This window comes from Epargyreus clarus, unplaced genomic scaffold (assembly GCF_041222505.1).
Source record: "Epargyreus clarus isolate Ecla_fem2 unplaced genomic scaffold, WU_Ecla_fem_2.2 ptg000011l, whole genome shotgun sequence".
Taxonomy (NCBI): Eukaryota; Metazoa; Arthropoda; class Insecta; order Lepidoptera; family Hesperiidae; genus Epargyreus; species Epargyreus clarus.
The window spans coordinates 6635374-6650750 of NW_027332219.1; the positions used below are offsets into that span (position 1 = coordinate 6635374).

At 38.7% G+C, this 15377-nt stretch overlaps 1 protein-coding gene across 1 annotated transcript in view; it reads right to left on the reverse strand.

Annotated features, from left to right (window-relative positions):
• Positions 1-272: 272 nt before the first annotated feature.
• LOC140745901 (tyrosine-protein kinase-like otk) overlaps positions 273-15377 on the reverse strand; it is a 65259-nt gene continuing 50154 nt past the window's right edge. The window contains exons 3-18 of the mRNA XM_073077855.1: positions 14910-14978; positions 14150-14265; positions 11149-11299; positions 10103-10246; positions 9175-9220; positions 8693-8823; positions 7937-8080; positions 6821-6946; positions 5702-5803; positions 4839-4975; positions 3943-4071; positions 3102-3298; positions 2599-2710; positions 1764-1859; positions 862-987; positions 273-443 (exon numbers count right to left, since the gene is read on the reverse strand). Coding sequence (XP_072933956.1) covers positions 312-443; positions 862-987; positions 1764-1859; positions 2599-2710; positions 3102-3298; positions 3943-4071; positions 4839-4975; positions 5702-5803; positions 6821-6946; positions 7937-8080; positions 8693-8823; positions 9175-9220; positions 10103-10246; positions 11149-11299; positions 14150-14265; positions 14910-14978 — 1958 coding nt within the window. The 3' untranslated portion in view covers positions 273-311. The remainder of the gene's footprint in view (positions 444-861; positions 988-1763; positions 1860-2598; positions 2711-3101; positions 3299-3942; positions 4072-4838; positions 4976-5701; positions 5804-6820; positions 6947-7936; positions 8081-8692; positions 8824-9174; positions 9221-10102; positions 10247-11148; positions 11300-14149; positions 14266-14909; positions 14979-15377) is intronic.

Below are 15377 nucleotides of genomic sequence, written 5' to 3' on the forward strand. Positions count from 1 at the left end.
CGAGCATGCAGTCCACCTGATGTGGCTACTGCCGCCCATGGACATCTGTAATCAACCCCAGATAGGATTAGATATTCCTACCTGAGGTCGGCCACAGATGCGCCGCTACCCCTGAGGACTAAGCTGGAACGCCTCGGAAAAGTCTGTCTCCCTTACCACACCCTTCAAACCGGAACACAGCAGCGCTTAACGCTGCTGTTATTAGGTAGAAATAGGTGTGGCGGTGGTGCCGCCGGAGTCGAACCACAAAGGGTTCTACCACCTTTAAGAGTTTCGAAAATTACTTCTATACTCGTTAGTTATTTAGTTAGTTACTCTTCGGCCTTAGTAATGGATACTTGGGAAACATTCTCAGAGGTTAGATCTTGTACGATGGCGGTTAGTTCCTCAGCTATATCCGTAAACTGTGGCCTGTCTGTCGGTGACTTGCTCCAACAACGTTTCTGTAATAAAATAAATATATATCAAAATCATTTATTAATGTTATAACGTTTTAGTAATGTTTTTTTGGTTTTCCTATTATTATATAGTCATGGCGGTGATCATAGATTAGTAAAGATTACTCGCTCCTAACAAGAAAATGTAACCTTTTGACAATTGTCACCGTCATCTATCTTCGTGTTTGAAAAAAAAAATTAATAAAATGTAGTTTTTAGATTATTTATGAATGAAACGATATTTCTTCGCACATTTTCTTTGATTTCGTGTCTTAACTGCGCATGTCGGCATTGTTCCGCGTAAATTAACAAAAACAAACATTTTAGGAGACAATAAATAATAAATAGAATATGATCCGTGGATGCTTACAATATGTAACGCCATCTAGTATCGAGTAGCGGAAATCATTTCAAGTATACTCACGAGTAAGCTCCCGAGTTTTTCGGGCATCGAATCTGGGACGTTCCACTCGAGTGTGCCGGACTTCAGCCGCTCCAACACCGAGTTGTCGTTCAACTTCGCAAATGGCAGCTCTGCTTTTGTGTATATCTGTGCAAAAAGAAGAAAAAATATTGAAAAATTAAATTTTGTGTCTATCTGTGAAAAAAGAAGAAAAAATATTAAATAAAAACATCTGTGAAAGAGAAGATAAAATATGGAAAAAATAAATTTTGTGTGTAACTGTGAAAAAAGAGAAAAATTAAAATTCTTATCCAAAATTAAATGTTTAGACAAATGGTATTACAAATTATTCGTTTTTAACAGTTATATAAGTGACTTTTGATTTTGAACCTGTTCTGTATCACGGAATATAAAAGGAGAGAAAAATACAAAAGTTTACAATAAAAATACTAAATGTAAAATTCGGCTACAGATTTTCCTGTAAATGATACTTTTACAACTATTCAATATCCCTTTTTTTAGGTAAAATTGAAACTACGATTAGTGTATTATGTGATGCGTATGAAAATCATTCTTTTATTTACATTATTATGTTTATTAAACAAATTAATTTTAATAAATTTAATATATTTTTAAGGACACTTTCTACTCTCACAGCCCCACACTAGGACTTCCCTGTGAATATACTCCGCATAAAACTGCTAGTCCGCTCTGAATATAGATACGAATCGCGTCGCCATAGCAAATTGTATGACTACACCTGCTCGCAACAACTTCAGAGCGGACTAGCAGTTTGGTGAGGACTATACCATGGCCTCAATCATAGACGAATACACAAACTCCTAGACCCAGAAATTCATCAATTTAGATATTTGTTTGGTCGGGGACCAGGATATTTTTACAATATCACAATATTATTCTACCTCCCAAATAGTAGCTGCGAACATGTAGACATCTGACTTAGTGGAGTATTCACCCTCCATCACAGCTTCGAAAGGCAGCCAACGGAGTGGAATCACCTGGGAATTTAAAAAGAACTAATTAATAATAAATAATTTAATGGGGAATTAATATGAGAAATGTATGAAAAACTTCCTTATTTGTCAAGTAAACACTTTTATTTAAAAGATATTCTTTAAAGTAATAAATAAAGTACGCAGTAGATATGTATGGGTGCAGACGAGGGGGTTTGATTGAGATTTCAAGATGGTTACTAAAACTATTTATTCAATTTTTACAATTGATACTACATTCTAAACTAAAATCTAAATTATTCTATAGTGAAACTCGTACGATGTTGGTAACGAGAATGACGCTCTGTCCGTGGGAACGCTACACGACACCACACTTTACCGGAGTTAGCACTATTTTATGTATATAAAAACTAATCATTCGGTCCGAATATAACACAGTTGTGCTTCTTTGGCGTGAATTTGGTGAATTTTTCCAACGGGTCTTCAGGGCCAAGTCCCAAATTTGGTTCTGAAGGCCCTTTTGAAAAATTCACCCTGTACACATACAATACATATATACAATATATTTTACAGTTTTAGTTTATATTTAAATGAATTCTGTTTTTTACATATTTTAAAAGCTATTCTTTATATTTATCGCCATTCACATCAGCTCAAATAATCAGTACGATATGTTTAAAAAACTTCGATAGCGTGATTCATAATACTCATAACGCCATCTTTTAACGAATTCCTGAAACCCACATTACTATTAAAACCTGTATAATACCATAAAGTTCATTACCTGGTCATGAAGTTTGAAGTATTCGTGCGAGTGTGGTCCGCGGGTGAGCGCCGGGAACGACAGCTTCAGTTGCAACTGGGATGTTATCACGCAGTTCCGAGCCGCTATGTCTCTGGAAGACGGGAATAAGAGGATATTAGTGGAATATTAATGTCAAAAAGCTCAGAAAACATGTCAAAAATACAGGTTTTTCAAGGTGGAACTCTGAGATACGGTTCTAATCCGGCGGCACTACCGGCACACCTATTCCTGCCTCATAATAGCAGTGTTAAGCGCTGCTGTGTTCTGAAGGGTATTGTAAGGGAGACATACTTTTCCGAGGCGTTCCAGCTTAGTCCTCAGGGGTAGCGGCGCATCTGTGGCCGATTCAGGTATCTTATCCTATCTGGGGTTGATTACAGATATCCATGGGCGGCAGTAGCCAGTTACCATCAGGTGGACTGCATGCTCGTCTGCTACTTCAATATTATAAAAAAAAAATTAAAATAAGGTGACCCCAGTACCTATGAGTGAGTCGTTTAGCAGCAAGCCTAGCCACCGCAGTGGCCAGCTGCCTGCTCACGGCGGCCCGGTGCGCCGCCGCCAGGGGCGGCACCGCCTTCTCCGGCAGCGGGATGCTGTGCGCTGGACCAACGCGGGATGTGTACTCCTCGTTCTCGTCCCGGGTTCGGGTCGCGATCAGGAAGCTTTTTAAGTCACCCTGTGTAAAAAAATATGTATAAAATAGTTATTTTAGTTGTTTCAGATCACCCTGTATTTGAAATAAATATTTGAGAATTTTCAGGTCACCCTGTATATAAAATAGTTATTTTAGTTTTTTCAGGTCACTCTGTATAAAATAGATAGTCCTCAGGGGTAGCGTCGCATGTGTGCCGATCTTAGATAGGAATCTAACTTATCTGGAGTTGATTACAGATATCCATGGGCGGCAGTAGCCACTTACCATCAGGTGCACTGCGTGCTCGTCTGGTACACCTATATTAAAAAAAAAAAATACATTTCTTAACTCACCCAATCAGTGTTCGAGCAACATGTAATGCGGATCCGCTTCATACAAAGTCCGATCAACTTCACCATAATATATGTGCCGTATGCACATACCGATTGTAATACTGTAGCTTATTTAATAAAAGTCAGTCGTTCACTCGCACTGCTGCGAACTGGTCGTATCATTTATTTCCTTCTTCCCAAACATCTATCTTGGCGTACCGACACACACGCCACGTGCGCCAAAGTGGTGACCCCGACGTGATTTGAACACACAACTTTCTGATGTATGTGTCTAATTGGACTGAATTGTCTCCATAAGAACCTAGGTCCTATACACTAATATATCCAACTCACCCAATCAGTGTGTTCGAGCAACATGTAATGCGGATCCGCTTCGTTGCAAAGTCCGATTAACTTCACAATATGTTCGTGTCTCACTCGACTGAACAGTTCCAATTGGCGACGGAATTCAGCTAGTTGCACCTGTAATAGTTCCAGTTTCATTTATATTATGTTGTTAGTTTCCGCTACTGGATAAGAGATGGCGCCACATTTCCCAAATTAACCCAATTTCCACGGAAAACGAAAAAAGATCGAACAACTTATAATTTTATAAGACATGGAGCATTTTTTTTTAAATATCACATTAAAAAATATATACTATAAAGTAATAAACATTATAGTTGTAGCATTTTTATGTATAATATGTCCATTGTCCATGAATATTCATAGGCGGCAGTAGTCACTCAAATCTTAGCTCAACAATAAAAAACATGACCCATTTTAACCCCCCTCCTCCTCCTCTTAAAACTTCTAAACCAAATTATTTTCTTTCTAAACAAAAACCCTATTTGAGGCCTGAAAGTAAACACTTAAAGGTGGTAGAACCCTTTGTGGTTCGACTCCGGCGGCACCACCGCCACACCTATTTCTACCTAATAACAGCAGTGTTAGGCGCTGCTGTGTTCCGGTTTGAAGGGTGTGGTAAGGGAGACAGACTTTTCCGAGGCGTTCCAGCTTAGTCCTCAGGGGTAGCGGCGCATCTGTGGCCGACCTCAGGTAGGAATATCTAATCCTATCTGGGGTTGATTACAGATGTCCATGGGCGGCAGTAGCCGCTTACCATCAGGTGGACTGCATGCTCGTCTGCTACTCTTATATTATAAAAAAAAAAAAAAAAAAAAACACAGACAAACAGTACCAAAAACTATCATTTTAAGCCCTTGAAACTTAGTATATACAGTACCCACCTCATCATTAGTAGTCAAAGCTTTAACTAACACTGGCTTGAGATCCGCTTCAATATCGCTGTCATCCCGGTTCCTATTCTTCTTCACTTGGGACATGTCGATTTTAGCCAACATCACGTCGCCGAACTCGCCTCGACCTGACATATATTAATATTTTATCGTCATCACCATAAATAATTATAGTTTAAAAACTAAAAACCGCGCTAAGATTGCACAATCGTTAATCCTAATTCCTGCCGATCCTGATGAGCAGAATGGGATAAAATTATTAAAGTCGTGTATTGTCATCGGTTCTTGATAAATGTTCAAAATTTTAAATTAATTACACCATTCAAAGTGGGTAAAAATCGAGTTCAAAGATTCCTTTACATACATACAGGTCAAGCTAATAAAAGCATTGTAAAATAGCCTTACGCTTATATATTTTATCATGATCATCGTTATCATAAAAATAGGCTTAAGACTTATGAATAGTTGTAATTAATGTTAACCAGTTTTTTCTTACCCAGGTCCCAAATTTTAATAATAATAGTAAAGAAATACAAAAGTAAAAAATATGGTTGGCTAAAAATGGTTATATAACCATTTTAGGATAATATTTATTATAAATAAACTTCAGATAAACCTGGTGAGACCTTTTTTGTTTATCAAGCGATATTCTTTTTATTTTATTTGGTAGATATTGTCAAGCTTTTACTAAAGCATTTTTATCAATAAAACATAGAAAAGGGATGTTAAAAACTAAAATTTGCAATGTTTAATATTGTTATTTTTTAATATTATTTACCTGTATCTCTTAAAAATGCCCAATTTTTCTATAGGCATGACTGAATAAGCACTACAATGAAATAGGAGTAACTTACCAAGAGTGATTTGTTCTGTGAGCAACGACCGCGACAGTTGGTCGTACTGGCCAGATTTCTTGGAGGCGCGGGAAATACCCGACACTTCTGAATTATCGGCGCCTGAAAAAACATTTATTATACTCACATATTCTAGTTTTTTTTCTTTTTTTTTATCTTACTATAGGCTTGCGTTTGGCTGCAACATCACCTGATGTTAAGTGAGATGCAGCCTTGGGTAAAACACGCTTGCCTAGAAGTAGCCTATTCAGACTTGACTTGAACAATCCCAGGTCATATGTATCGGGAAACAACGGAGGCGGGAGTGTGTTCCATTCTTTGGCGGTTCGCAGCAGGAAGGAGTTGCTAAGACGCTTAGTCTTAGACAAGAGGAATATCCACTAAATATTGATGGTATCCCGCGGTTCGTCTAGATGTATAGTTACTTTTTATATAATATTGAGACAATAAACGAACATGCAGTCCACGTGATGATAAGTTTGATTTCGGAGGCACAGAGGCGGCTTTCAGCTACTCGGCAAAAGATGGCGCCACGAGTATTCTGACTGACGTTACCGAAGTTTTCTCATCTAAATATATATATAACTCAAAGGTGACTGACTGACGTGGTGATCTATCAACGCACAGCCCAAACCACTGGACGATTTGCGCTGAAATTTGGCATGCTGGTAGATGTTATAACGTAGGCATCCGCTAAGAAAGGATTTTGATCAATTCTACCCCCAAGGGGATAAAATAGGGGATGAACATATTACTTCGTAACGCGAGCGAAGCCGCGGGCAAAAGCTCGTCTAGCATATTGAAGGTGGTAGAACCCTTCGTGGTTCGACTCCGGCGGCACCACCGCCACACCTATTTCTGCCTCATAACAGCAGTGTTAGGCGCTGCTGTGTTTTGATTTGAAGTGTGGTAAGGGTGACATACTGTTCCGAGGCGTTCCAGCTTAGTCCTCAGGGATAGCGGCGCATCTGTGACCGACCACAGGTAGGAAGATCTAAACCTATCTGGGGTTGATCACAGATATCCATGGGCGGCAGTAGCCACTTACCATAAGGTGGACTGTATGCTTGTCTGCTATTCCTATATTATAAAAAATATAGAGTGTATTTTACAACATACCGCTATCCTTATCAAGAGGCAGTAATCTTCCGTTCTGCGCTGCGCCGTTCTGCACCACCTTCTTATCTTCGCCATCTTCTACCAACTTCTCGCGGCCTTCTGCCATTTCTAACTCCATTTTTTCACCTGAGGAACATATTGCGTTAAATAAATATTTAGGCTGTTTTTTTTAAACAGTAACAATTGATTTTTTTAACTACTTTTTTAGCTACTATGAAGTAGCTCATGGATAGCTTACGTTCATGGACATCTGATCCTTAGGAGTAGCTCATACTCATGAGTAGCTCACTCTTAGGCGTTGGTCACTTTGGATAACTCACTCTCAGCGGATAAAATTAATGAACAAAATACCTTGTCTCAAGTTTAGCCACCCCACTAGATTCCCTAGGAATTCATCATCATTCATTTATCCATTAATTCATTAATTCATCCTCAGGAACCAAAGTAAATAATATACATCTCTGTCTCCGTCTTAGTCGATGTCGACAAAATACACCATGAGGTAGCTCACCATGAGGGGTTGCTCACAATCATAGGTAGCTCGGGTGAGCCAACCTTAAGGACTTAGGGGTAGATCTTCTTTAGAGGTATCCCACGCATATGGATTGCTCCGTCTCAGAGATAGCTCAACCTCTGTTGGTAGCTCACCCTTAAGAGTAGCTCACCCTTGGATACTAAAAATGATGAACAAACCTCTCTGTCTCCGCCGTAGTCGACGTCGACGGTAATATACCATCAGAGCCAAGACCAGTATCATGTAAGCACCTGCCACCGATACTGACACTGACACTGCTTTCTCCGCCACCCCGCTCGACTATTACGAGTGTATTAGAGTAATAGAGAGGGAGAGAGAGAGAGAAAGACAGAGAGAGAGAGAGGGAGAGAGGGGAGGGAGAGGGAGGTTTCGAGAGAGAGACAGGGAAAGAGAGACGGATTGACAGAGAGGGAGAGAGAGAGGTTGAGACAGGGAGGAAGAGCGAGAGAGGGGGAGGGAGAGTACACGCATAGGGGTAACTCACCTTAAGGAGCAGCTCACCATCATGTTTAGCCCACCCTCGGGGGTAGCTCGCTACCAGAGGCAATTCACCTTTAGGGAACAGGGAATAATGAACAAACCTCTCTGTCTCCGCCGTAGTCGTCGTCGACGGCAATACACCATCAGAGCCAACACCAGTATCATGTAAGCGCCTGCCACCGATACCGACACTAACACAGCTTTCCCCGCCACCCCGCTCGACTCCTGCGGGGGTAGCTCACCCTCTGTGGAGAAACAGATATTTTATTTATTCATTTATTTTGTCAATTAGTACGGAATACTCCAATTACACAAATGAACAATGATAGATAGAAATTAGAATTTGAATAATTGTATTATTACAGATGATCGCCTTTTTCAAAATAATAACAATATTTTTATATTTATTTATTAATTTTAAATAAAAAAAAATTGTATACACTGTTTTCAGTACTGTTTTTGTAAAATTTTGAAAGTATGTATATACTCGTACTTGATCAGAGATGGCGTTGGTAATATAATTATACACTGTCGCCGTTATTAATAACCAGTCTATCTAAGATACAGAAGATCAACATTCGACAATATCTTCTAAATTCTTAAATCGATCTTTAGTAGATAAAAGATGGATATATTTTGTCTAACAAAACTCGAAATTTATGATTTTTTTTCTAGCACTTTTTTTGGCACTGAAGGATAATTTGAAAAATTCACCCTTTATATATTCTGTGAAAATTTCAAGTGTCTATTACGCTATGAGATATAGCTTTGTGACAGACGGACATACAGACATCGGAGGTTTAGTTTCGTTTTTACCCTTTGGATACGGAACGCTAAAAAATATAAAAACAACTCACCGGGATGCACAATCAACACCAGTTCGTGTCTAGCTAGCCCCGCGGCACTGCCTGCGGTACAGCCGTACCTATCCGAGTCTTGTTCAGTTGCGTTCCGGATGTAGAGTGTACCGTTGTTCAGGAGTAGCAGCCTGGAATATGAGTTGCTAGTGGATTATTGCTTGTAGTCGTTTGTTGATGTAATGGGAACATGGAAGTATTGATGTCGTCTGTTGATGTAATGGGAACATGGGAAGGCAGAGAGGTTAGAAATATGACAGATTACGTCGTTTGTGAGTGTAATGGGAGGGAAATATATACATGAATATAGCAGCGCTTTACACTGGAGACGAACCATAGAGAGTTTTACCATGTTTAATAAAGTTTATTAACTGTACTAAAATTTTAGTAACACAATTTTAAGAAATACAAATAATATACACTTTGATTCATTTTTTTTTAACAATTCAAAGGTAAAGTATAAACGAAATAAAGTTTATTACCTTGACGATGTTGAGTTCACGCCACCCTCAATATCCACGTCTTCTTCTGAAAAATAAAATATTTTTTATTACATGAACATCATTATAAAAAATAAAATAAAATAGAGTTGATCCTTTATAGATAATTTTAAGCGTGAATTAAGTAACACCTATTTTAAAGGAGCAATTTAACACACTTTTTAAAATACTAGCGACTTTCCGCTACTCGATAACAGATGGCAGCACGAGGACTCTGAATCACGATATTAAAGTCTTTTACACAGGAATTTTTTTTTCAAACAGGAAGTTTTAGTAGTAGGTAGTCCGCTCTGAATATAGAAACGAGTCGCGTCGCAACAACAAATTGTAGTTTATTGTAGATATCAGCGGGACGAAGACAGCGCGGCCCGCTCTCGCCCGCGCGTACATAGCTGCGTTAGTGTGCCCTTACGTTGCTACGGTGTATATGCTTGTAGTTGTGTTCCACCGCATTGGCTCTCTGACTACACCTCTTTTTATAGTATAGGAGTAGCAGACGAGCATGCAGTCCACCTGATGGTAAGTGACTACTTCCGCCCATAGAAATCTGTAATCAACCCCAGATAGGATTAGATATTCCTACCTGAGGTCGGCCACAGATGCGCCGCTACCACTGAGGACTAAGCTGGAACGCCTCGGAAAAGTCTGTCTCCCTTACCACACCCTTCAAACTGAAACACAGCAGCGCCCAACACTGCTGTTATTAGGTAGAAATAGGTGTGGCGGTGGTGCCGCCGGAGTCGAACCACAAAGGGTTCTACCACCTTCAAATGTTAGTGATATGTTCAGTTATTGATAATACAACGAACAGTTTTAATTATGTTGATATGTCTCATTTGTAATTTTTTACCATTATTTACTCTACTCTCTCTCGGGAGTATTCTAGGGGACACTGGGGGTCAGTACTCACGTTGCTGGTGCAGTATGGTGAGGTTGCGGTCCCAGTGCGTGGTTGGCTCTGGCTCGCCGGTCGCGCGGCAGTTGAGGGAGACCTCCTGACCGGCAGATACGTGGAGTTGTTGCCCACTGGCCGGCTCTAACACTCGGGGGGACACTGGGGAATTGAGGGTTTATGTTAAAAAAAAAGTGAAAGTGCAAGTAATAGCCTAGTGGTTAAGAAACTCGGCCCCTCGATCGAGGGGTCCAAGGTTCAAATCCCAGGCACGCATCTCTGATTTTTCAAAGTTATGTGCGTATTATAAATTAATGATCACTTGCTAAACGGTGAAGGAAAACATTGTGAGGAAACCTGCATACCCGAGAGATTAATAACAAAAAAAAAACTCGAAGGTATGTGAAGTCTACCAATACGCACTTGGCCAGCGCGGTGGACTATGACCTAATCCTTCTCATTATGAGAGGAGACCCGTGCCCAGCAGTGGGACAGTAATGGGTTGTTGATGATGACGATGATGTTAGAAAAAGGCTGTTATGAGTAGTAATAGTAATGTTATTATTTATTAACGGCCTGATCGAGCTATGAATAGAATAGAAGGAATAACCTTTAATAATTAAATCTTAACATGTTTATACTAACAAGACGAATTATTACAAAAATGAAAATCCGATTAAAAACAATATAGTCGTCTCATATGTTAAAATTCGTCAAGCCGTTAGCCAAAGAATGAGACATACATGCATACGCCCGAAACAACTCTTAAAAGTAAGTGGTTACATGATATTTAATATGCTCTTTAAATCTGAAGGTTTCAACCCTCATCGACAAAAAAGGTTCGTCATACGAATTAAGTAATGGTTAAGAAACTTGGCCTCTCCATCGATGGGTGCGAGGTTCAAATCTCAGGCCTCGACTTTTCAGAGTTATGTGCGTATTCGAAATTAATTATATCTTGCTTAAACTATGAATGAAAACATCGTGAAGAAGCTGCACAATTCCTAATTCTTCTCAATAAGCGGGACAATAATGGATTGATGATAATGCGAATTAAAACTTACCAACAATATCCAGATTAATCTTAGCGGTGATGGAGTGGTCACCGTCAGTCGCCTTGCAGGTGTACTGCCCGCTGTGGCGACGGTCCGCCTCCGTCACCAACAACGTACCGTTCATGGAGGCCACACCCTCTGGTAACGGGTCCTCTTCGTTCTGGAAACGAGTACTAGTTTATAGAATTGGCTGCATCTGGGCTTTGAGGATCCACTAGGCGTTTTTTCTAAAAGTCCTTGTCAATTCCTCATTAATATCTTTTTAGTTTTAATCATGGTAGCAAAGGAGCTAAGGAGGATAAGTGGTCATCATCTGCGTAGGTATAGCTTGCTTAGGGTAGTAGGGTCCTCACCCTATACGACCAAGATGGTGACCACCGTCCACAAATACCTATCTATACTAATATTATAAAGAGGAAAACTTTGTTTGTTTGTTTGAAATGAATAGGCTCAAAAACTACTGGACCAATTTTAAAAAATCTTTCACCATTCGAAAGCTACTCGTACATTATCCACGAGTACCATAGGCTATATTTTGTATGAAATATATGTGATAAATAGATTTTGAGGCGGTACAAACGGTGCTTGTTACTCTATACAGAGTGATTTTTTCTAATAGACCTTCAGGGCTAAATCCGAAACTATAAGGATTAGCGAAAAATGCTGAAAGGAGTTAAGAGACCGATTTTGATAAAAACTAAAATTGCATCATTAGTTTTTAAAAAAATATCTTTTTCCTTAGACGGGAATCGAACGAGTACATTTTGAAAAAATACACCCTCTACGAGGGTACGTTTTTAAGTTCGCGGAATGAGGGACAAGGAGCGAAAATAAAATGTCAAAATTATTTTTCTTTTTCTACATATTCTCCTGCAAGACGAATGCATTTTTCAGATCTTTGTATTAACTTATTTAAACCCTCATAAAAAATGTTTTGTCCTTGTCGGAAAAATACGAGGAAATTGCGTCCTTTACTTCTTCGTCTGTAGAAAATTTCTTTCCACGAAGCTCTTTTTTCATTTTTGGAAAGAGATAATAATCGCTGGGAGCCAGGTCTGGACTATAGGGTGGGTGATTTAAAATATCAAAGCCCACCTTATGCAGGGCAGCCAGTGCAATACGGCTCTTGTGTACGGGCGCATTGTCGTGCAACAGCAGGACACCTCTGGATAATTTTCCTCGTCTTTTTTCTTTGATGGCTTCTTTTAACCGCTCCGAGATTGTTGCGTAATATTCTCCGGTTATAGAGACGCCTTTATCTTTGTAATCTATTAACAAAATTCCTTCTGCATCCCAAAAGACTGTCGCCATGAGTTTGCCGGCCGATTGTGACACCTTAAACTTTTTAGGAGGTGCTGTACCCTTTTTATGCCACTGCATGGAGTCTTGTTTAGACTCAGGTTCATAATGGTGAACCCAAGTTTCATCTCCAGTAACAATTCGATTCAGTACAATATCCTTATCTTCTCCACAGAGGTTCAAAAACGCACGGGAACATTCAACGCGCTGTTGTTTCTGAGGCGGCGTGAGCATTCTCGGCACCCACCGCGCGCTGACCTTAGTCATGCCAAGATGGTCATGCAGAATTTTAAAAATGGTTGTATCCGATACTCCAACCATTTCTGCAAGCTGTTTCTTCTTTAGCCGAGCATCTTCCAGTACTAATTTTTCGACTTCCGCTATCGTTTCCGGAATGGTCACCTCAACAGACCGTCCTGGTCGTGGGTCGTCTTCAAGTGAATCCCTGCCTTGCTTAAAAAGGTTTTTCCACTTGTAAACCATCGTTTTTCCAGGGCAAGAGTCCCCGTAAACCGATGACATCTCTTCCATTATGATTTGCACAGACTTTCCTTGCTTGGTAAGGAACTTTATAACGGCGCGATGCTCGATTTTCTCCATACTTCCAATTTTCTTCCGGATTGAGTTGTTTAATTGTCGATAGTTTTAAAACTAATGATGCAATTGTGATAAAACTTTATATTTATACTATTTATGAGTCACTTAACACGTACCGCCCTTAACGAGCCCGCTATCCCCCCTCCAACCCTGCCATTCCGCGGACTTAAAAACGCACCCTCGTATATTATACCCCTATCTGATAGTGTCGCTTATAAGGACCATATTCTGGGAAGTAATGTTATGTGAGAAATTAAAGGAAAAAGAAAATTTTGAAGAAAATACATATTTTTTTATATTAACTTGGCAGTTAAGTTTCCGCCATTCATTAATTTAAACATTTCGCGTATTAACATTTTTTTGGCCTAATGTTTCAAATCATTCGAAAGTGGAAGTTTTGTTCTCCAAGAATTTATATTTTTATGTTCGACTTAGTTAAGGTTATTTTTAGGACCATTATAATAGATTTTCAACTTGCTATCATGCTCGGAGTTATTATTTATTTATTATTATTATTTATTATTATTATGTTACACCAACAAATTATACACCAACAATCGGTAAAGGTACACAAAAGGAAATAAGACACAGGTACAAGTGCTACCTCAATTATAGGTGCAAACTACAATGCAAATAATAGAATAACATAAAATAGTATACAAATTAAATGGAAAGAATTGAATAAAATTGTAAATATAAATTAATGAAATAATTGTAAAATGTTAACACTTAAATTTCTCATAACAATTATAAATAACATGTTGATTATTATTATAAAAAATACATTGATGAAAAAAAAAATGCACTATTACATACAAAAAGAAAATAAACAATCATAAAAGTAATTAAATATTTAGTAATTTATTTAAAAATGTTAATTAGGTTATGCTTAAAATTGTACATGCTATTTGAGAAAATATCTATGCTATTCTGAGGGTGTGACTGTTCTTTACCATGTACACTGCATGGAGCAAGTTTCGTTCATTACAGATGTAAAGTTGACAATTTGCGAGAATGACTTTATCGAGCGATATCACTGAAAATCCGTTAGAATTTAACGAAACAATTTACTGTAAACACCGCTATCTATTGCGAACAAAAAAAAGTGACTCACCAAAAACCATTGTGCTGTGGGAGCAACTCCACCGGCTACCTTGCAATGGATTTTTCCAGAACTGTTCAGTTCCAACTTCTTGCTGTACGGCACGGGTTCGAAGCGGAGACCGCCATCTGTTGGTGAGTAGCATAATAATTTTTAAGACTAGATTTATTTCAATACCATCTTTTGATGAGTGGCATAAATATTATTTTAAGACTTGAAATGAATCTCTGTCCGATTTTTTTAATTTTTATTGACCATATTAAAAAAAAGTGATACAAAAGGCGGACTTTATGCTAAATAGCATTTTATACCAGACCTTAAGGTGTTTGGTAAGATGAAAATATCAAACGAGCTCGCAATCCACTTGATGATAAGGAGTCACTGCCGCATGGACATGACTGTGTAACCGACTCCATACAAAATAGTAATAGTTTCGGTGGTATCTCCCCCGTCGAAACATATCGGTACGAGTACCTTTAATTGAAGTTTACACCAACCTCCCCATTTACGGGCAGAGACTGTGGGACCCAAGAGTCCCAGTGTTTTCACGCAATATATTTATGTTTAAAAAAAGTATCATTTTATTTTTCGTAACAAATTCATAGAAATACACTACACTTATGACCTTAGTGCATCCGCAATAATGGATTTAGAATAACATCACTCCAAACCTTCAGCTGAATCAGTAACTGGTTTAAAATTCACTTGCAAGATTACACCTTAACATAATGAACTAACAAAGTAAGTTAAAAGTTTGTTGGAGTTGCCTTACCATTAGCAGCACGGTGTCGTCTGCTGGGCTTGTGGGATCGAACTCTGTGGACTGAGTGGTGGAAAGATTCTGAAAAGAGAGAAACATTCGTTAGTAAAACTTTATACCTGTACTTTTACTTCTTACTTTGTACTTTTAAAGACTCGATGAGACTTTTAAAGAATTGATTTTAAATATTTGCATTTAAACCTAGCTGTCATCTAACGGTGCTGGTCTGTCAGTCTGAAAACAGTCAGAATAAGAAGTGTTTAACCCACGGACGTAGATACAACTTTAGAGAGAGTGTCGCAAAGGAATATTTTAATGGGAATGAAATAAATAGCCTGAAATTAGAGGGGAAAAAAATAAAACGTCCTATTTATTATAATTAGTCAGTCGGTGAGTAGTAAGTGAAAAGTGATATGGAAAGACCTATCTATGTCTTTGGGCGTTTCTGTATACCTATCCTGTCTCTATCTATGCCTATCC